The sequence below is a fragment of the Pongo pygmaeus genome, chromosome 7 (genome assembly GCF_028885625.2).
Source record: "Pongo pygmaeus isolate AG05252 chromosome 7, NHGRI_mPonPyg2-v2.0_pri, whole genome shotgun sequence".
Classification (NCBI taxonomy): Eukaryota; Metazoa; Chordata; class Mammalia; order Primates; family Hominidae; genus Pongo; species Pongo pygmaeus.
The window spans coordinates 42,644,837-42,664,805 of NC_072380.2; the positions used below are offsets into that span (position 1 = coordinate 42,644,837).

Sequence of the window (19,969 nt, forward strand, 5' to 3'; positions counted from 1 at the left end):
GGAGTTCCTTCAGTTCTCCTGTAGCAAGTGCTTGACGTTGTATATGTGCTAGGTGCCCCAAATCATCAACTCTGCCAGTCCACAAATATTTATCGAATGTCTATTATGTGTACAGTAGTAATTAAAGCAGACCTTTGGAGAAGGGAAAGAGCTATTAGTCAACTAATTATAAATGTAAGCTCCTAAGTATGGTAAAGTGCGAGTTGGGAGAAAGACCCAGTGCACTGAGACCTTCCGTTGGGGTGGGATCAGTCAGTGTCAGAGGAGGTTCCCCAAGGAAGTGACACTTGAACTGAGGCCCTAGTAGAAGTCAGCTTATCAGAGAAGGTGGGAGGAGAGTTCCAGGCCAAGGGAGAGGCTCCTGAGGGGCCCCTGTGGAGGGCAGGTGTGGCGAGTGGGCAAGACCGAAGGCCAGTGTGGCCAGAAGGGAGGATGGGGCACAAGGGCCTGGGTGGCTGAGGGTGGACAGTGCGAGTCAGACCCTGTGGTGTTTTTTGGGCAGTTTCAGCCGAAGAGGTTTTGTTTTGATGGAGGAGCTGTGCCCATGGGGATGGATTGGGAGGGCCCAAGCAGTGGGCAGCGTGCTGGGAAAAAATCAGCTCTCAGAAGAAATGCCTTGATCCATAGTGTGCAGCAGTTCGCATGGAGTAGCTACTCCCACCAGGGCTGACTTCAAGCCGCCAGTAGTTTAACAGCCCGCTCCGGCCCGATTCCTGAGTAGTTAACAACCAGCTCTCAGTGGCTGCTACTAGGGTGTCACTGGCACCGTCCCAGTGATGCAGGCAGACCAGGTCTGAATGTTTTGGAGTCGTCCAGGTGAGAGATGGGGAGAGGTGGGCAGACTTAAGAGATATTTAGGCCTGTTGTGGTGGCTCATGCCTGTAATCCCAGCACTTTGGGAGCAGAGGCAGGTGGATCACCTGAGGTTGGGAGTTTGAGACCAGCCTGACCAACATAGAGAAACCCTGTCTCTACTAAAAATACAAAGTTAGCCAGGCATGGTGGTGCATGCCTGTAATACCAACTACTCAGGAGGCTGAGGCAGGAGAATTACTTGAACCCAGGAGGTGGAGGTTGCAGTGAGTCGAGATCGTGCTACTGCACTCCAGCCTGGGCAACAAAAGCGAAACTCTGAGAAAAAAAAAAAAGAGAGAGAGATTTAAGGGGTGGAATTAACAGGGCTTAGTGGTGCAGTAGAGGTGGAGGGGAGCAGGAGGAGTGGAGTGCCTGCAGGTCCTCAATGGATGCCTACCCGTGAGCCCGGCCCAGGCCAGGAAGCTCTCTATCTTCCTTCCCCATGGGTTCTCCCTAAGTTTGGGAAATCTCTAGGGCTGCTTTGGGTGCTGAGGAGAGGTCTTTGATCATTGTCCAAGTTCAGAAGATGAGCGTGTGTATTCTCTTTTGGGGACCCCCCTGTTCACAGCCTCTTAAAAGAAGCAGCTGGGCTATGGTGGTGTTGGTTCCTTAACTCTCATGGTTTTACTCCACATAACAACAGTGTGCACTGTCCTGACGCTCCATGCACTGTATCTTGTCTGCAGAAGAGGGAGTGTTGCAGTTATCACAATAGAAATTACATGAAAAAGCCCCTAAGCATGGGTATCCTCAGTCAGAGAAGTGGCCTGATAATCAGAGGCATCATTTACTGAGAACCTGCTATATGCCAGCATCAAACTAGGTATTTACGTGCTTTCTCTCCAGCCCTCACAACTCTGAAGGGAAGTACTGTTGTCTTTGTTCCCATTTTATAGTTGAGGAGACTGAAGCACAGTCTCTGTGACTCACCCACAGAGGCTGAGCTCGCAAGCAAAGAGGCTAGGATTGGAACCTGCATCTGTTCGGAACCCAACCTCATGCTTTTTCCATTGTGCCTGTGGCTTCTCCGTGATGGGGACTCAGGGTAGGACCTCGGTGTTCCTTAGGCTCTCCCTGTTCCCCACAGTCTAAACCTTTTTGAAGCAGGAACGGGAAAACACTTCTTTATTGATTTTTTTGTTGTTTGTTTTTTGAGACAGGGTCTCCCTCTGTCACCCAGACTGGAGTGCAGTGGTTCGATCAGTGCTCACTGTAGCCTTGAACTCCCAGGTTCAAGGAGTCCTCCCACTTAGGCCTCCTGAGTAGCTGGGACTACAGGCGTGAGACACCATGCCTGGCTAATTTTTTTATTTTTGTAGAGATGAGGTCTTTCTATGTTGCCCAGGCTGGTCTCGAACTCCTGGGCTCAAGCAGTCCTCCTGCCTTGGCCTCCCAAAGTGCTGGGATTTCAGGCATGAGCCACTGTGCTTGGTTGAAAAACACTTCTTTGGAAGACAAAACACTTATAAGTCTTCCTTGTTAGACAGAGAACCCCACATTGAGTGTTTCCCAGGGAGGGAGGGCAGTTAACAAGAGAGCCCCCACCACAACCTGCTTCCCCTGTTCTTGGGGTTCTCCTGCCATGCGGGCCTCCTCATTCCACACTGTGTCGGGACTCCCTAAGACCTCCAGCCCAGGGGTCAGCACAAACCACTTCCCAGTACGGTTTAGATAGGCTGATATTTTCAATGAGACCTTTATTAAATACAAAGGAAGAGGAGGAGGAGATAACCGAGTGCCCCCACCTGGCAGCATGTTTTGGGAGTTGGGGGCGGGAAACACGAGACTCAGTCACACAGACTTGGGTTCAGATCCTGGCTCTGTCAGTGTCTTGGCTGTGGGTCCCCACTTTTCGCATGGATTGTGGGGATTCTCCGATACTGATCTCCTCAGTTGGGTCCCCAACATGGCTGGGCAGGATGTGGGTCAGCTGCCTTCTGGAAGCCACCCAGGGTACCTTGTGATGTCATCATGTTCTGTGTGCACTTGGCTGTGAGGAGGGCCAGGAAGCACGCCTGGGGCCCTGCGGGATGCTCGTTGGGGTGGAGGAGGCAGTGTGTGCACTGGCTGTTAGAAGGCAGAGTATTAACGATCCCTTCTATGAAGCAGCACGGACCTGTACTTGTCCTTTTATGGGACAAAGCAAAGCTCACCACAGCTTATCTGTGTGCTCAGAAGCCTTAAAGCCTCTGCTCCGTTCAGTCACTTCTCTAGGGATTTATAAAGCCTGCGCCCGAGCTCTGTCGGGGATACCAGGAAAAATGGGGCCCTGCCCTTCGTGTGCTTACCCTCTGATCACAGTGATCCAGGGAGCATTCAGGAATGCATTAAGTGAGTCTAAATCCAAGCACTGAACTGCATGGATAACAGTGGCTGCCGTTTCTCCAGGGCATCATGTGGCATCCGAGCTAGGTTTCCTGTCCGCATGATCTCTCCCGAATGTTGGGGAAGGGAGGCTTTTTGGGGTGAATGGAGCTTTAGCAGGATCTGGAAAGGAGGTACACTTTCGAGGGCCTGGCAGGAAGACAGAAGCCGACTCAAGTGGGCAGAGCAGCATCTCCACGGGGCCAGAAAAGGAAGTGAGGCTGCGGTTATTTATTCCTGGCTCCCTGTGGTCGGATGCTGTGTTTCATTTTAGCTGACATCCCTGGAGTGGATGGAGCCATCCCCATCTTATGGATAAGGACCCAGATGCTTGTACCAGGGGCTTCCATCCCACCTTTACCAGGCAGTGGGGGAGGGAGTTACACCTGGACCTGTTTGTCTCTTGAGCCCGAGTGCCTGGCTCCTGTGGGTGAGGCGGGAGGCCACTGTGCCCATTGGGGATCTGCACTGTAGGGAGTAGGGTGAAGAAGTCACGGCCCTCTTAGCGTAGACCAGGCGATGCTGGGGCCCACGGTGTGCCCAGTCACCTGCTGAGCCAGGGGTGAAACTGCAGCCGGATCCCGGACCTTTTGGCTCCCAGCCCTGGGTCCTCCTGCCCAGTCTCTCTGGTCCCAGCCCTGCGCCTCCTTTCTGAAGCACTCATCTCAGGGGGCGGGGTCTGAGAAGGAGGAGGAGGTTGTCACTAATTGCCCCCATGTCCACAGTGGCCTGGTTGGACGCTTGCCATGATAATGGGACACTGGGCTTTCTGCGCTAAGGGTCTAAACGTAGCTCTTGGCCTCTGTGAGTTTCCCGAGTCATTGGAAGAGGTGAACTTGAGGAAGCTGGGCCCCTTTTGTTTCTCCTGCGACTGGTCTTCAGCTCGCATCTGCCAGGCACCTTTTGGTCTGAGGATGTGCTCCCCCTCTGCCTTTTTTACACCTTATGACACACATGCTTATATACAAGTTTTATGTTTACATGCATCAAAGGCAAGGAATTGCAAACTCTGAGGACCTTCATAATCACTACATTCAATCTGGACATACAGGGGACCCTTTCTCCCTTTTCTCAAAATGCAGACCAGTTTTTTGTTGTTTTGTGTGTGTTTATTTTTTGAGACAGGGTCTCACTCCGGTAGTCCAGGCTGGAGTGCAGCAGCACGATCACAGCGCAACGCAGGTCTCGCTCTATTGCCCAGCCTTGACTTTCCAGGCTCAGGAGATTCTCCCACCTCAGCCTCCCAAGTAGCTGGGACTACAGGCATCTACTACCTATGCCTGGCTAGTTTTTAAAAATATTTTTAGTAGAGACAGAGTCTTGCCATGTTGCCCAGGCTGGTCTCAAACCCCCGGGCTCTAGTGATCTACCTGCCTGCCTTGGTCTCCCAAAGTGCTGGGATTATAGGTGTGAGCCACCACGCCCAGCCACAAAGCAGTTTTAAGTTTTGTCCTTCACGAGGAGTTCATGTACCAGAAGTTGGGTACTGAGATGGCTCAGGCCTAGTCTGGGTTTCCACGGAACTAAGCTAAGACTCAGTAGATTCCAGGAAAAATAAAGTAAGCCATCCTTCTTACCTTACATGTGTTTGAGTTCCACTGCTAGTGAAGAACAAACTCCCTGGGGTTTCAGAACTTGTGATCGTAGCATGCTTCTGTTTTAATTGAATTTTGCTTTCTAGAGCAGGTATGTTTTTAGTAACAAAGTCATTCTGTTTGCATTTCTGTTTCAAATGAAACATTACTTATGGAAAAACTGGGAATATTTCAGAATACTTCCTAGAGGCAGATGAAGGCCACTGTGTTAGGAAAAGTTTAAGTATGTCTGTATCTACAGCAGACCTCCCTAGGCCCAGGGAGTTAGGATTTCGCCTCAACTCTAGGGCAAAGCTGAGCTGCCTATGAGTAGAAAGTTAGTTTTGGTCTCTATGCCTAGTTATTTCAAGACTTGTTCAGTGTTCCCATTGCTGAGTTCAGTCTTTTTAGTTTGCATTTGGATATTTAAGACCAATATCAAGTCTTCAGTATCAGAATCTCCTCCTGATTCTGGGTTGGGCCAAGTGACAGCTGTGTATCAGGTCCAGTGTTTGTGTTGGGCAAAAGACTGCAATTATCCAATTTGTAGCTAGACAGATTACCTAAAATAACTTAATAAACTAAGTCATCTAATCTACTTTTTGGATCTGATGATCTGTCCTGTTTCATTTGTGGTAGGTAGAATAATCCCCCCCAACCCCACCAAGAAATCTGGATCCTAATACCTGAACCTATGACTGGGTGGGGCAGCATGGCAAAGGGAAATTAAGGTTGCAGATGAAATTAAGTTTTCTAATCAGCTCACCTTAGATGGGGAGATTGGCCTGGCTTCCCTGGGGGTCCCAGTGTAATCCCAAGGGTTCTTAAACGTGGGAGAAGGAGGCAGCAGAGCCAGTGTCAGCCGATGCATGTGAGGAAGATGGCGGCCCATGGCTGACGCTAGGATGGGCTAAGGGGCCACGAGCTGAAGAAAGTGGCGCTTCTAGAAGATGCAGAAGGAAAAGTAGGGAAACAGACTCTCCCCTAGAGCCTCTGGATGGAGCGTAGCCCCACCAACATCTTAGCTCAGAGAGACCCACGTCAGGCTTCAGCAGATAGAACTGCAAGGAAATAAAGTGTGTTATTTTAAGCCACCGAGTTTGTGGTAATTTATTACGGCAGCAATAGAAAACAAGCGCACTCTTCTGTGTATTGAAGTTACGTTGCTGCAGATTTTTCAGTATCTTGGTTTAGTCTCAGTCATTCTGAGGTAACGAACCATGAGTTACAGTCTCTTTGGCTAAACCATTGCTTGGAATACTGTCCATGGAAATGTTGCAGGGTGGATGGAGGTGGATAGATGCTCTTGGCAATGGCACCTCACGCTGCAGCGGGGCCATCGGTCTCTGTTTGTGGAACCCTGCGTTCCCCACGTCTGAGCTCCTCTGCAAACTCCGCCTAACTGGAGGCAAGTGTCTGTAGCAGTGTCTCAGTCGGCTCAGTGCTGCTTTCACAGAGTAGCTGAGAATGGGTAATTTATAATGATTTTATTTCTCATAGTCCTAGAGGCTATGAAGTCCAAGGTCAAGGCGTCATCATAGGGTGAAGGCGAAAGGGCAAGAGACAAAAGGGGCCAAACTTGTCCTTTTATAACCATCAGTCCCACCTGGGATGCAGAGCCATCGTGGCCGAATTGCCCCTTAATACTGAGGTGATGTCCTGGCGCGGTGGCTCACACCTGTAATCTCAGCACTTTGGGAGGCCGAGACGGGCGGATCACGAGGTCAGGAGATGGAGACCATCCTGGCTAACACGGTGAAACCCCATCTCTACTAAAAATACAAAAAATTAGCCAGGCATGGTGATGGGTGCCTGTAGTCCCAGCTACTAGGGAGGCTGAGGCAGGAGAATGGCGTGAACCCAGGAGGTGGAGCTTGCAGTGAGCCAAGGTCGTGCCACTGCACTCCAGCCTGGGCAACAAAGCGAGACTCCGTCTCAAAAAAAAAAAAAAACAAAAAAAACAAAAAAACCGAGGTGATACGGCTACAACGGGAATTGGCTTTCATTGAATTATGGAAAACTGTGGACACTTAAACCATAGCAGATATCATCAGGCAGAGCTGCTGTGGATGAAGCTACCACAGAACTGGGCAAAAATGAGTCTGAGCACTGTGGGGAAGTGAAACCTGAAACCAAATTTACATCAGCCTGAGAACAGACCAGGAATCGGGAGGTACAGGGAGGTGTAACATGGTCTGCACATCAATTAAAGAAACGTTATTCTTTTTTTTTTTTTTTTTTTTTGAGACAGAGTCTCACTCTGTCACCCAGGCTGGAGTACAGTGGCACGATCTCAGTTCACTGCAACCTCTGACACCTGGGTTCAAGCGATTCTCCTGCCTCAGCCTCCCGAGTAGCTAGGATTACAGGCACCCACCATTGCACCCAGCTAATTTTTTATTTTTAGTAGAGATGGGGTTTCACCATGTTGGCCAGGCTGGTCTCGAACTGCTGACCTCAGGTGATCCACCTGCCTGGGCCTCCCAAAGTTCTGGGATTACAGGCATGAGCCACTGTGGCTGGCCAGAAATGCTATTCTTTTGACACATTCCCTAATTCTTGAAAAGCTTGAGATGGACTTGTGTCCACCATGGTTTGTACCACTGTATTAATCAGTTTAATGGCAACAAGGTGGCCGGGTGCAGGGGCTTAGGCCTGTAATCCCAGTACCTAGAGAGGCTGAGGTAGGAGGACCACTTGAGGCCAGGAGTTTGAGACCAGCCTGGGCAACATAGTGAGACTCTGTCTCTACAAAAATAAAATAAAAATAAAAAAAATTACCTGGACACAATGACACATGCTTGTAATCCCAGCTACTTGAAGCTGAGGTGGGAGGATCGCTTGAGCCCAGGAGTTTTAGGCAGCAGTGAGCTATGATCACTCCACTGCACTGCAGCCTGGGTAACAGAGTGAGACCCTGTCTCTAAAAAGAAAAAATAGCAACAGGGTTTACAGTTGTTGAGAGAGGTCAGCTCTTGTACATAGAGCACCTCAGAATCTAGGCCAAAGATCAGGGTTCTACTAGACAAAGAGAATGAGAAGGATACTTAGGGCAGAACCTGGATACCCATGCCTACTGCCGCAGACTGGACTGAGGGGTCTCCTGTAGTCACAGACGTAAGCTTGTGGCTGCACCATGGGTGAACCTTGGAAACAGTGCTCAGGGAAAGAAGCCTGTCACAAAAGGCCACATGATATATGATTCCATTTATATGAAACGTCCAGGACAGGCTAATCCGTAGAGACAGAAAGAGGTGGGTGGTTGCTTAGGACTAGAGGGGCTCAGGGGGAGTAGGGAGTGGCTGCTGATGGGTGTGGGGTTTCTTTGTAGGATGGCAAACATGTTCTAAAGTGCGCTGTGGTTTTGGTCTCACAACTCTTGAGTATGCCAAAAACCAGTGAACTGTGTAATTTAATTGGATGAATTGTATGGTGCATGAATTATTCTCAATAGAGCTGTTAAAAAAAAAAAGTAGGCATGCAAGGTCACCATCTGATGGAAAGCTTAGCCAAAGTGGTGTTGGGCTTTGATGAAAGCAGCTTCTGAGAGTATTTTAGAGGTGTTGACAGTACCTCCTTTCTGGCATGGAGTCTACTGTTCCATTTCCACCTTTTTTTCGGAAGCTTTTGGTTCTTGGTGTCAGTGTTAAGGATTGGTTTATTGGTCAGTGACTCAGTGGTCTTATTAAACAGCTTCTGGTGTATGTGGAGGGTTCCATTTTTCCTTTTCTTGCTGTGAAGGTCCTGTTCCTGCAGGGATCCTGGCCAGTTTGGTAACTGTGAGACTGAGGTGGCTTGAGTGCCATGGGAACAGCCACACTGAGAGGCCTTGCCACAGTCCTCTGTGTGTCTTTGTTTGTCTGTTTTTTTTTTTTTGAAACAGGGTCTTACTCTTTTGCCCAGATCTCCTGCAACCTCTGCCTCTTGGGCTTAAGCAATCCTCCCACCTCAGCCTCCTGAGTGGCTAAGACTACAGGTGCATGGCAGCACACCTGGCTAATTTATGCATTTTTTTGTAGAGATGGGGTTTTGCCACATTGCCCAGGCTGATCCGTGTGTCTTTTTAAGTCCCATTCAGTACCATATCTGTTGGTCACTTACAAGATTTATGATTCTTTTCAGTTTGCATTTTCATAAACTGAGAAAACAGAAATTGGCCTAACAGGGCCTCTAGGACATCCTTCAAGTGAGCCATAGTAGAGTCTGGTATAATGCTGAAATCTTCTATTGCTGGGTGCCCTGTGCCACCCTGCAGGTGTGGCTCTTGCCCAGGTGTGTGTGCGGGTAGGGAGTTTCGTGCTGTAGGTACACAGGAGGTGCAGGATGTTGGTGCAGGTCAGCTTGTTTAGCAGTGGCAGGATCGGCTCTCAGGCTGGGGCTCCGGGAGCTGCTGCCTGGGGCAGCTGCTGCCCCGCAGTTGTCTTGGAGACCCCCCATGGCCAAAAGAGGTGACAGTGGTGCAGTGGTGACTCCCTTGTGGCAGCTGGAGTGCCTGAGGCCAGAGCCACTCTCCCTGCTGCCCGTGCCACAGCCTCAGGGCCTGCCCGTCTCCAGTGTCCCCACTCATGCACCAGGGAGAAGAGGGGAGGCCGCCAGGAGCCAGTGGCTCAGCTCATGATTCACCAGGTGGAGGAGCCACTGCTGAGGATGCTTCTGGTTACCTCGGTAGAGGTTAAAGCCCATGAAGATGGACAAGTCTATAATTTAACAAAGAGAAGAGAAAACAGCCTGTTACTCTGCAGAAAGTAACTCTGGCATGTGCACTGAAGGAATTACCTGTTACAGGAGTATAGCAAAGGGTGAGACCCTCTTGAGCTCGGCACACCGTGGTGCCCATGCATCTGTGCTGGCAAGTGTAGAGGAGCAGGGCCAAGCGCCAGGGTGGGTGGGGCCGTCTGGCTGCAGTGTCGTGGGAAGAGTGGCTGGAAATGCAGATGGGAGCCAATCTCTAGGATGTTAAACAGGAGTACTCGGATGACCTGGGTTCCCTGCTCTGCAGGGTTACTAATACCTGCTAGAGGCTTGTTTTCAAGCCCTGAAAGATAGGTATCAGTATTCCCATTTTACAGAAGAAACTGAGTCAGACCAAGTGGTTTACCCAAGGTCACATAGCTAGTAAATGGCACAGTTGGAATTTGAACCAGCCAGTGTTTCATCTGCTATATTATGCTATATTATGCTTGCGTTCTCTCTGAAAGGACAAAACTCTCACGTGAAACGATGAAGACACTCAATGTGGTGTTCACTATTAGGTTGAACCACATTCAGGTGCCATTTTTATAGGTCAATGTGGTCAATTATCGGCAGTGTCCCATGGGTCAGCCTAATACAGCAGCAGCTGGGGTTCGGACAGAGAAACCTCTCTGCGCAGGAATGGTCAGCAGAGGTTTCGTGGCGGAACTGGGAATGGAGCAGGGCCTTGAAGGCTCTGTAGACTCTGGATGGGTAGAAATGAGGTGGGAGAGGCTGGGTGTGGTGGCTCACGTCTGTAATCCCAGCACATTGAGAGGGCGAGGCGGGCAGATCACTTGAGGTCAGGAATTCAAGACCAGCCTCACCAACATGGTGAAACCCTGTCTCTACTAAAAATACAAAAATTTGCCAGGTGTGGTTGTGCATGCCTGTAATCCCAGCTACTCAGGAGGCTGAGGCATAAGAATCGCTTGAACACGGGAGGTGGAGGTTGCAGTGAGCTGAGATTGTGCCAGTGCACTTCAGCCTAGGCGACAGAGGAAGACTCCATCTCAAACAAAAAAAAAAAGGAGAGAAAGAAATGAGGCTGGAGAGGTTGGGTGAGAGGTGGGGTGGTAAGGAGACAGCCCAAAGGGCAGGTGCTACGTGGCTGTCGATCACGGTGTACATGTGACCTCAGAGCACCAGGAGGTGATTGCAGATGATGCTTGGGGCCTGGAGACCCCTCCCATGCAGCAGACAGGGTGGGATTTGGCCTGCAGCTCGCTCTGCTGGTCCCCACTGTGTTGTTTCTGTAGGAAACAGGTGAGCAGATTGCCATCAAGCAGTGCCGGCAGGAGCTCAGCCCCCGGAACCGAGAGCGGTGGTGCCTGGAGATCCAGATCATGAGAAGGTGAGGGCCTCGCGCACAGGGACCCAAGGGAAAGCTGGAGCAGCAGCCCCCAGTGTGTCTAGAAAGGAGAGTCTTGCTGGGCGCGGTGGCTCATGCCTGTAATCCCAGCACTTTGGGAGGCCAAGGCGGGTGGATCACGAGGTCAGGAGATCGAGACCATCCTGGCTAACACGGTGAAACCCCATCTCTACTAAAAATACAAAAAATTAGCCGGGCATGGTGGCGGGCGCCTGTAGTCCTAGCTATAGAGAACACCAGGAAAGGGGGAAGGGCATGCTGCACACTCTGCTGGGATTACTCCAATGACAAGGAAACCCCGTCTCTACTAAAAATACAAAAAAAGCCAGGCATGGTGGCGGGCGCTGTAGTCTCAGCCACTCGGGTGGCTGAGGCAGGAGAATGGCATGAACCCAGGAGGCAGAGCTTGCAGTGAGCCGAGATCAAGCCACTGCACTCCATCCTGGGCAACAGAGCGAGACTCCATCTAAAAAAGAGAGAGGAGAGTCTTAAATATCTGCACTTCCATCAGGGCGCCAGCCTGGCAGTCTCCACGGTGACTCTGCTGCTTCTAAAGACACCAGAGGAAGAGCAGCTAAAGTCCACACTGGGCCTTGTCAAGGGCTTTTCATCAATTTCATTGTATTAAATAAGTTAACACAGTTATCACAGTGACTTTTCTTTTGTCAGCAAAAAAAGCCTTCTTTCCTCCTATATTTCCAGTTCCAAGGTGGTACGTGACCATTCTGTGCTGTCATGCTGTCGCTGACATTTATTCCTCTAGTGTGGAGACAGGGCTGTCCATCTGCCGGGTGGCTGCTGACCCCCTAGCTAGTGAGGAGTGAGGTGGGCTCCGAAAGAGCCAGAGAGGAGGACACCAAGCAAGGGTTCCTCTGCCAGCCTCTTAAAAAGAGGAGGTGCCATTTGGTTACGTCATGGTTCCATTTGGTTACATGAGTTCCTTCTCAGACCCTTCTCTGTGTGTCCACCTTGGGATGATGTGTGTGCGTGAACCAACCTGCCAAAAAATAAACAGAGAAAAGAAAAAAACTGTGAAAACAAAAAGAGCATGCACCACCTTGTTTGCCTGCTTGCGTGTGTGACACATCCTCCCCATGTGGAGGGCATGAGATTGGAAGGTCCTTGTAGGAGCAGTTTGGCAGCACGATGAGGACTTGGGATGTGGCACGCACAAAAAACCGAAGTTACACGCAGTGCGCCCTCAGGGTCTGAGTTCTGGTGCTGTGAGTAGGGCTGGGTGAGTGCCACTGACCCAGGCATTGCGGTTGGTCACCTGTCCTGGGCTCTGTTTCCCTCTGTTTCGAAGCCCTGGGTTATCCTGGGCCTTTGTTGCTGGGACCTGGTGGGGGTGGTGGGGGTGGTGGGGATGGGTCTGGGCAGGAGCCTGGCTCTGCTCTCATCGGTTTTCCTCCTTCCTAGGCTGACCCACCCCAATGTGGTGGCTGCCCGAGATGTCCCTGAGGGGATGCAGAACTTGGCGCCCAATGACCTGCCCCTGCTGGCCATGGAGTACTGCCAAGGAGGAGATCTCCGGAAGGTGAGGCTCCCACGGCTGCCAGGTGCACAGCCTGTCTGGGCAGGTGGGACACCAGGAAGGGGGATGGGGAGACCTTTCACTTCTGTCATCATCAGGAAACTTGGGGAGCCCCAGCGACTCCAGCAGGGCTGCTTTGCCTCTCAGATCCTCTGTTCCCTGCCCACCTGGGGCTGGTGTGTGTGTGAGTCAGAGGCACTTCCGAGAACACCAGGGAAGGGGGAAGGGTGTGCTGCACACTCTGCTGGGATTACTCCAATGACAAGGAAAACTCATCACAGGTCTGGGCGTGGGGAAGGACTGGGCAAGTTCCAAAACAAATGCTTCCTCCCTGGGCATGTTAGGGCCACGTTAGGCCTTTGGTGTCAGCACCACTGCTCTCCTGATTAGGAGGGATTTTATTCCAGAGATGGGACAGCACCACACACGGGGGCAGGGAGCATAGCAGAGAGGGAGCAGGATTCATGATCAGAGAGCTGGGCCAGGGCTGCAGACCCGCCGCAATCCATCCGATCCACCTGACCCACCTGGACTCATCTGTGGGGCTCTACTCTCCACCTTCTCACCACACCACCTCCTCTTCCCTAGAATGTTCACTTCTGGTGTGTGGACGGCAGCCCCTCTTGGTCTCGGGGGCAGTTGGGTGCCCTCCTCCCCATTGTTCCCTATGACAGTACCGCACAGCCTGCTAGTACATGTTACCTCATTCGATTTCCAAAAGCTCACACATGGGTGCACAGGTATGGTTCCCACATGACGGGTGGATGTCATGGCCCAGAGAGGTTGGGCCTCACACAGCTGTAGCAGCAGAGCCTGGGTTCCAGCCCACACAGACCCAGCTGCAGGCCACCTCTCCATCTCTGAGACTGAATAAGGCCATATAACATTATGAAAACTGGAAGCTCTGAACAAAATAATTTTTTTTTTTTGAGACAAGAGTCTCGCTGTATTGCCCAGGCTGGAGTGCAGTGGCATGATCTCGGCTCACTGCAACCTCCGCCTCCTGGGTCCAAGCAATTCTCCTGCCTCAGCCTCCCGAGTAGCTGGGATTATAGGCGCCCGCCCCCACGCCTGGCTAATTTTTGTATTTTTAGTAGAGGCAGGGTTTCACCACATCAGCCAGGCTGGTCTCGAACTCCTGACCTCAAATGATCGCCCACCTCGGTGTGAGCCACTGCGCCCAGCCAAAAACAATTTTTATTTTAATTGAAAAAGAGGTTGGTTGCTCTGCGAGTGCACCTCTTCACTCCGGAAGGGTCACAATAGTGGGGGCGGGAGCCCAGGTGTTTATTCCTGTTCGGTGGCCATTCCCAGACACACTTCAGGTGCTGTTCTCACTGTTCCTCCAGACCCTTGTGCCTCTTAAAAAAAAAATTTTTTTTTTCCACTTTGGAAAGCTGAGACAGGAGGATAGCTTGAGGCCAGGAGTTTGAGACCAGCCTGGGCAACATACCAAGGCCCTGTCTCCTCAAAAAACAAAAAATGAAAAATTAGCCAGGTGTGGTGGTGTGCACTTGTGGTCCCTACTACTTTGGAGGCTGGGATGGGAGGATGGCTTGAGCCTGGGAAGTTGAGGCTACGGTGAGCTATGATTGTGCCACTGCATGCCAGCTTGGGTGACAGAGCAAGACTCAGTCTCAAGAAAAAAGATAATCCTGTCTCAGAAGAAAGAGACAGATAAATAAAATAAAAGGAAACTTTCCATGGGGCTTGGCCTGGAGATAGGCATGTCCTGGGAGTGGCACTCACAGCAGGATATGAACACAGCCCTTGGCATGACCCACAATGAGAGATGGGGGAACTCAACAGCACTTCGATTTTCTCCTTATTTTTCTAACCTTTGACAGTCACCCATTACTAACTGCAGCTGTGTAGAGATAAAGCCATGTTGTGGTCAAGTGGAGACTTCCCAGAGGGCAGCCTGGAAGTAGGTGGGATGTGACCAGATTACAGAGGGCTCTGAAGTGAGGCAGAGGCTTTTAGACTTGGTCTTTTAGGTGGCAAAGAGCCAATGAGCCAGGGAAGAAGAGATCGAAAGTTTAACATGACTGGCCTGGCGTGGGTTGCAGGATGATTGAGGGGGAGGCAGGAAGGGCTCGCATCCTAAGGGACCCCTGTCCTTGCTGTCACCCAGCGGGGTTGGGGGAGGACACTGTTGTCCAGTGTCTTGTTATGTGTTGTTTCCTTTGTTCCCTCTAAAAAGTTCAAATCTATAATACACCTGTGGGCACGGAGAGGCAGGCTTGGCCAGCACATGGGGACATGTAAGAGTCGATGTTAAAAGTCTACATGCTGGGTACGTAAACAGATGAGTGTTTATGAATATGACGTGAATTCCGATGGTGAGGCTCAGATGGGAAGCTCCTCTCTCCGCCCTCCTCGGAGGCCAGCTCCCAGCAGCACACGGAGCCTCTTGACAGTCGAGGGGGCCAGGAAGGCAGGGGATTAAGGGCTTGGGCTTGAGTTTCAGATTGACCTGGCGCCGCATTCCAGCACTGCCCTCTCACAGCTGTGTGAGCTGACAGGTATCCGACCGTGTAACCTCAGTTTCCTCCTCCAACACGGGGATTCCACCCGTACTTACTCAGTGGTGGTGGTTAGTATTAAATGAGGTCACGTAGGGAAGGCTTTGCTGAGCTAATCTGTGCAGAGTTCTTCCAGCCCCTGGCACGTAGTAAGTGCTCAGTAACTGTTCTCTACTGTTACCATCACCCACGTGGCTAGGAGATGGCAGGGCGGTGGTCGGAGGGTGGTTTCCAGTGATGCCCTCCCAGCCTGGCCCGTCTCTAGGACTCTCATCCACAGAGAATTCCTATTTCCTGTGCTTAGACTTCAGCCTGCCTTGCTCAGAACTGCAGCAGCTGGTGAGAATCGAACTTTACTCACCCTGGAGGCCCCTTGCTGTGAGGATGTGAGAGCCCTGGGGTGGTCAGGACTGCTTCCTCCTCCTCCTCCGGCCAATCCCTGCTAGTCCTGCTGCCCCGGCTTCCTCAAAAGCAGGTCCCCTAAAGACCAGGGCCCAGGGTCAGCACTCTGGTCACATGGGCTGGTAAGAGACATGTGTGGATTTCCGGTGGTTTGTGACCACCAGCTCTGATGCTGCTTCTCACTTTCTTGACAGTACCTGAACCAGTTTGAGAACTGCTGTGGTCTGCGGGAAGGCGCCATCCTCACCTTGCTGAGTGACATTGGTAAATCCCAGTCCCGGAAGTCAGGCCGTGTCCTTCAGGGAGAGTGTGGTGCCCCTGTGAGTCCCTGCGGAGCCCTGCAGGCAGACACTTCAATCCTTTGGTCTCTGTGGAAGGGGAATGGGAGCCTGGGGAGGGGGGACCCTGGTGGAGTAGGGAGATCAACAAGGAGTCAGCCAGACAGACGCTGAACTCAAATAGGTTTCCCTTCCTTCCTGATTAACTCATCAGGTGAATTATGATGTATAGGGAATAACAGATTTCCTTTCCCATTATAAAGCTCCCCTCCCTCCTTTCCTGGAATGGCCGGCGCTGGAATAAGTTGTCATTCGAATGAGTTTTGTCCCTTGGCAGTGAATTTTTCCGCTCCCACGTTGGCAGTTCTTTGCCAATGAGAGGCGTAGGAAAAACTGTCCTTGTTTAATCCCTTGGGTACTGTTGGCGTCCCCAAATGAGGGCATCTGCGGCACCCTCTGAGAAGGCCAAGCTGGCCGTTCATGGAGAAGAGTGACCTCAGCCTGCAGAGGTCAGTGGAGCCTCCTAGACCCTGGCGCCCACTCAGGAGGGGTCTGAGGGCTGGGCGCTGAAGGTCAGCACCTGGCCCCAGCCTGGGGAGACAGGGAGAGGGACTTCCTCAGGGCTTTTTGTTGTTGTTTTTTTTAAAATAATCTCCAAGGTTGTTGGTGCAAGTTGATAGTTGGGGTCTGAGGTTTAGAGTTATCGGAATTTATCTTTGACTCTTTGCCGCCAGATTTGGAGAATGATGCCATTTTCATCCCTCCCCTACCTCAACCTTTCAAAGCTGTATACATTTTTTCTTTTTGTTTGCTCAAGTTTTTTGGGAAAATTGTCAAATATATAGAAAAGTTAAAAGAGTAGTACAGCAAAACTCACATACCATTCCCCTTGGTTCACCAGATGTTAACATTCTCCCTCATTTGTAAAGCTGTCTTCTCTAAGCCAGGGCCTGGAAGGATTGATGGTCCAACACTGTCTTGCTAGTGTGGGTCTGGTCTCTTCCTGACTGCTGCTTTTGACAGAGGAGAAGCAAGAAGGAAAGGAAGGGGAAAAGTCAAGCAATGACATATTTAAGGTTAAGATCCAAATAGTCTGACACAGAAAATTGCCATCTTGCTCTGTGCTGTGTCTTCGTCCCTTTGGGTGGAGTTCACATGGAGGATAAGTTGACATTACACCAGTTTCATTTGACTCGAGTGAGCACCCAGTGCTGGCCCAAGGGACCCCCTGCACATGGCCCGCATGAGTCTCTTCTCTGTGTACCTAGAGCATAATCCATCAGTTAGAAATTCCACTTGTTTTCTTGACACCCTGACCCAAGGCTCACCGATCCACGTTTTGCTTGGAGGCTTGATTGTATTTTTTACCTCAGTGGCCAGATTCTTTATTTGTTCTCTGTTGAATTGGGTTGAAGGCAGGTTAGCAGGTTGGGGAGTATTCTCTTGCTTTTCATGGGTGATTTTTATTTTGTTTCTCTTTGGTTAAAGCTTTGTCAAGTTATTATTATTATTTTTGGATGTTTTTCTCTCAGATATTTTTCTTTCACTCCTTAGGCTATTGATGACTTTAGCAAGTAGTTATTATGAAAGTCTTTTTTTTTTTTTTTTTTTTTTTTTTTGAGATGGTGGCTTACTCTGTTGCCCAGGCTGGAGTGCAGTAGGCGACCTCGGCTCACTGCAACCTCTGCCTCCTAGGTCCAAGCGATTCTTCTCCATGAGCCTCCTGAGTAGCTGGGATTACAGGTGCACACCACCACACCTGGCTAATTGTTGTATTTTTAGTAGAGACAGGGTTTCACCATGTTGGCCAGGATGGTCTCGAACTGTTGACCTCAAGTGATCCTCCCGTCTCAGCTTCCCAAAGTGCCGAGATTACAGGCATGAGCCACAGTGCCTGGCCAAGTTTTTAAATTATTGGCACAAGTGCCGGGCGCGGTGGCTCACGCCTGCAGTCTCAGCACTTTGTGGGGCTGAGGCGGGTGGATCACAAGGTCAGGAGTTCAAGACCAGCCTGGCCAAGATGGTGAAACCCCATCTCTACTAAAAACACAAAAATTAGCTGGGAATGGTGACGGGCGCCTGTAATCCCAGCTACTCGGGAGGCTGAGGCAGAAAACTGCTTGAACCCAGGAGGCGGAGAGGTTGCAGTGAGCCGAGATTGTGCCATTGCACTCCCGCCCGGTGACAGAGTGAGACTCCGTCTTGAAAAAAAAAAAAAAAATTATTGGCACAAGTGCACATAACTCTCAGCTTCCTCATATGGTTGTTTATTCTGCAGGTGCTTTGCTGCTGATATTCACAGAACCTCTCTAGTTACGTATTCTTTTGGTCTGGGTCCACTTTGAATTCAGTTACTATTGACTTGTGTGGTAGCTTTTATATTATTTTATTCAAATTGTGTGTGTGTATGTATTTAAGTTACACATAAATTAGAATAATGAAATAATGAAATAATGAAAACAGGTGGGTTCTTCAGTGCTTGTGTGCTACAGGTCTTGTATAGATAGATAGGTAGGTGAATATTAAATTCTGTAGGTTGCTGATTCTGTCTGTCTTCTCTGTGACCCTGAGTTGGAAATAATTTGACTACACTACAGTTAAACTTCTTAAGGGCACAAACTTCAGTCACTGCTTATCTTCAGCATCTAGAATAGCAGTATATAAGCTTCTCTATAAATATTTGTCAAATGAGAGCTGGGTGCAGTGGCTCACGCCTGTAATCCCAGCACTTTGGGAGGTGGAAGCGGGCGGATCACCTGAGGTCAGGAGTTCGAGACTAGCCTGACCAACATGAAGAAACCCCATCTCTACTAAAAATACTAAATTAGGCCAGACGCGGTGGCTCACGCCTATAATCCCAGCACTTCGGGAGGCCAAGGTGGGCAGATCACGAGGTCAGGAGTTCGAGGCCCGCCTGGCCAACATGGTGAAACCCCGTCTCTACTAAAAGTACAAAAAAACCCAAAAAAACAAAACCCCAAAAACTAAATTAGCCAGGTGTGGTGGCGCATGCCTGTAATCCCAGCTACTCGGGGGGCTGAGGCAGGAGAATCACTTGAACCCAGGAGGCAGAGGTTGCAGTGAGCCAAGATCGCACCATTGCACTCCAGCCTAGGCAACAAGAGTGAAACTCCATCTCAAAAAAAAAATTGTCAAATGAATCAAATAAATCCTAAAGGAAATTAAAATAAGTAAGGACCTAGTTTTTTTGAAATCAAATGTCCACACATCATGAACAGCTCCAGGTCCAATACTAGCTCCTTTGCTTATTAGCAGTGTGACCGTGGGCACGTTACTTACACCCTTTTATTAGCGGTAAAATGGGAGCGTTACTCACCTTGTTAGAATTGTTGTGGAATAAAATGAGGTGATATAAATAAAGCTCCTAGCACAATGCTCTGTTCCTGCAGAATGTGCAGTCAGCAAGTGTCAGTTCCTTGTTCATTTCCTTCCCGTTCTGGATTTTAATTTTTGGCCTCTCCTTTTGGAAACCTTCAGTGCCTTCTTTAGGGCATGACCTGAGGCTGGATCCAGGGAACCACACGGATGGTTGCCTTCTGAGACTCCCATCCTGGAAGAGGCCAGCCTTCCTCAGACCTGTTCCCGTCTCCACCACCTTTTGGGTGCAGTGCAGCCCCGGTTTTGTTTTTGAGGCTGCTGATGAGCTCGTATTTTACTTTTATCCCTGTTTCTGATTTGTATTCTAAATCCATTAAATTTCTTTTTGCAAGGATCTGGTGACTGAGCCAGAGTTCATCTAACATAGCTCTTTTGTATTTTGGAACATTTCCTGAGCATATTTTGTTCCAGTTTGTTCCAAGTGCTGGCCTCACATTTCCTTTGTTGGAGTTGCCACTGCTGTTCTCTGCCAGGTTGACTTCAGATAAGTGGCAGAGCCACACCCTTGACCGCTGGGTCCGGATTCATTGCCTCTTCTTCTGGATTAAACTGTTGGCCCCTACTCTCTTCTGTGCCGCTAACCTCCCAGAGACACCCGCTCAGAACAGTGTCAAGATAACAGACATGGATAGGATTTTTCCACTGAATTTCAAATTGCCCAAGAAGATGCTGCAGAGTGCCTGTGAGAAATGAGCAGATGGCCGGGCGTGGTGGCTCATGCCTAGAATCTCAGCACTGTGGGAGGCCGAGGCAGGTGGATCACCTGAGGTCAAAAGTTTGAGACCAGCCTGGCCAACATGGTGAAACCCCATCTCTACTAAAAATACAAAAATTATCTGGGCGTGGTGGTGTGTGCCTGTAGTCCCAGCTACTCAGGAGACTGAGGCAGGAGAATCGCTTGAACCCAGGAGGCAGAGGTTGCAGTGAGCCGAGAT

At 50.2% G+C, this 19,969-nt stretch overlaps 1 protein-coding gene across 6 annotated transcripts in view; it reads left to right on the forward strand.

Annotated features, from left to right (window-relative positions):
* The window catches only part of IKBKB (inhibitor of nuclear factor kappa B kinase subunit beta), a 60,942-nt gene that overhangs the window by 6,749 nt on the left and 34,224 nt on the right, over positions 1–19,969 (forward strand). For all 6 annotated transcript variants that reach the window (XR_008504301.2, XR_010127182.1, XM_054499740.2 and 3 more), the window contains exons 3-5: positions 10,784–10,878; positions 12,316–12,433; positions 15,552–15,621. Coding sequence is in view for 4 of the 6 variants with exons in the window: in XM_054499740.2 (XP_054355715.1) it covers positions 10,784–10,878; positions 12,316–12,433; positions 15,552–15,621 (283 nt within the window). In the remaining 2 variants the exon portion in view is untranslated. The remainder of the gene's footprint in view (positions 1–10,783; positions 10,879–12,315; positions 12,434–15,551; positions 15,622–19,969) is intronic.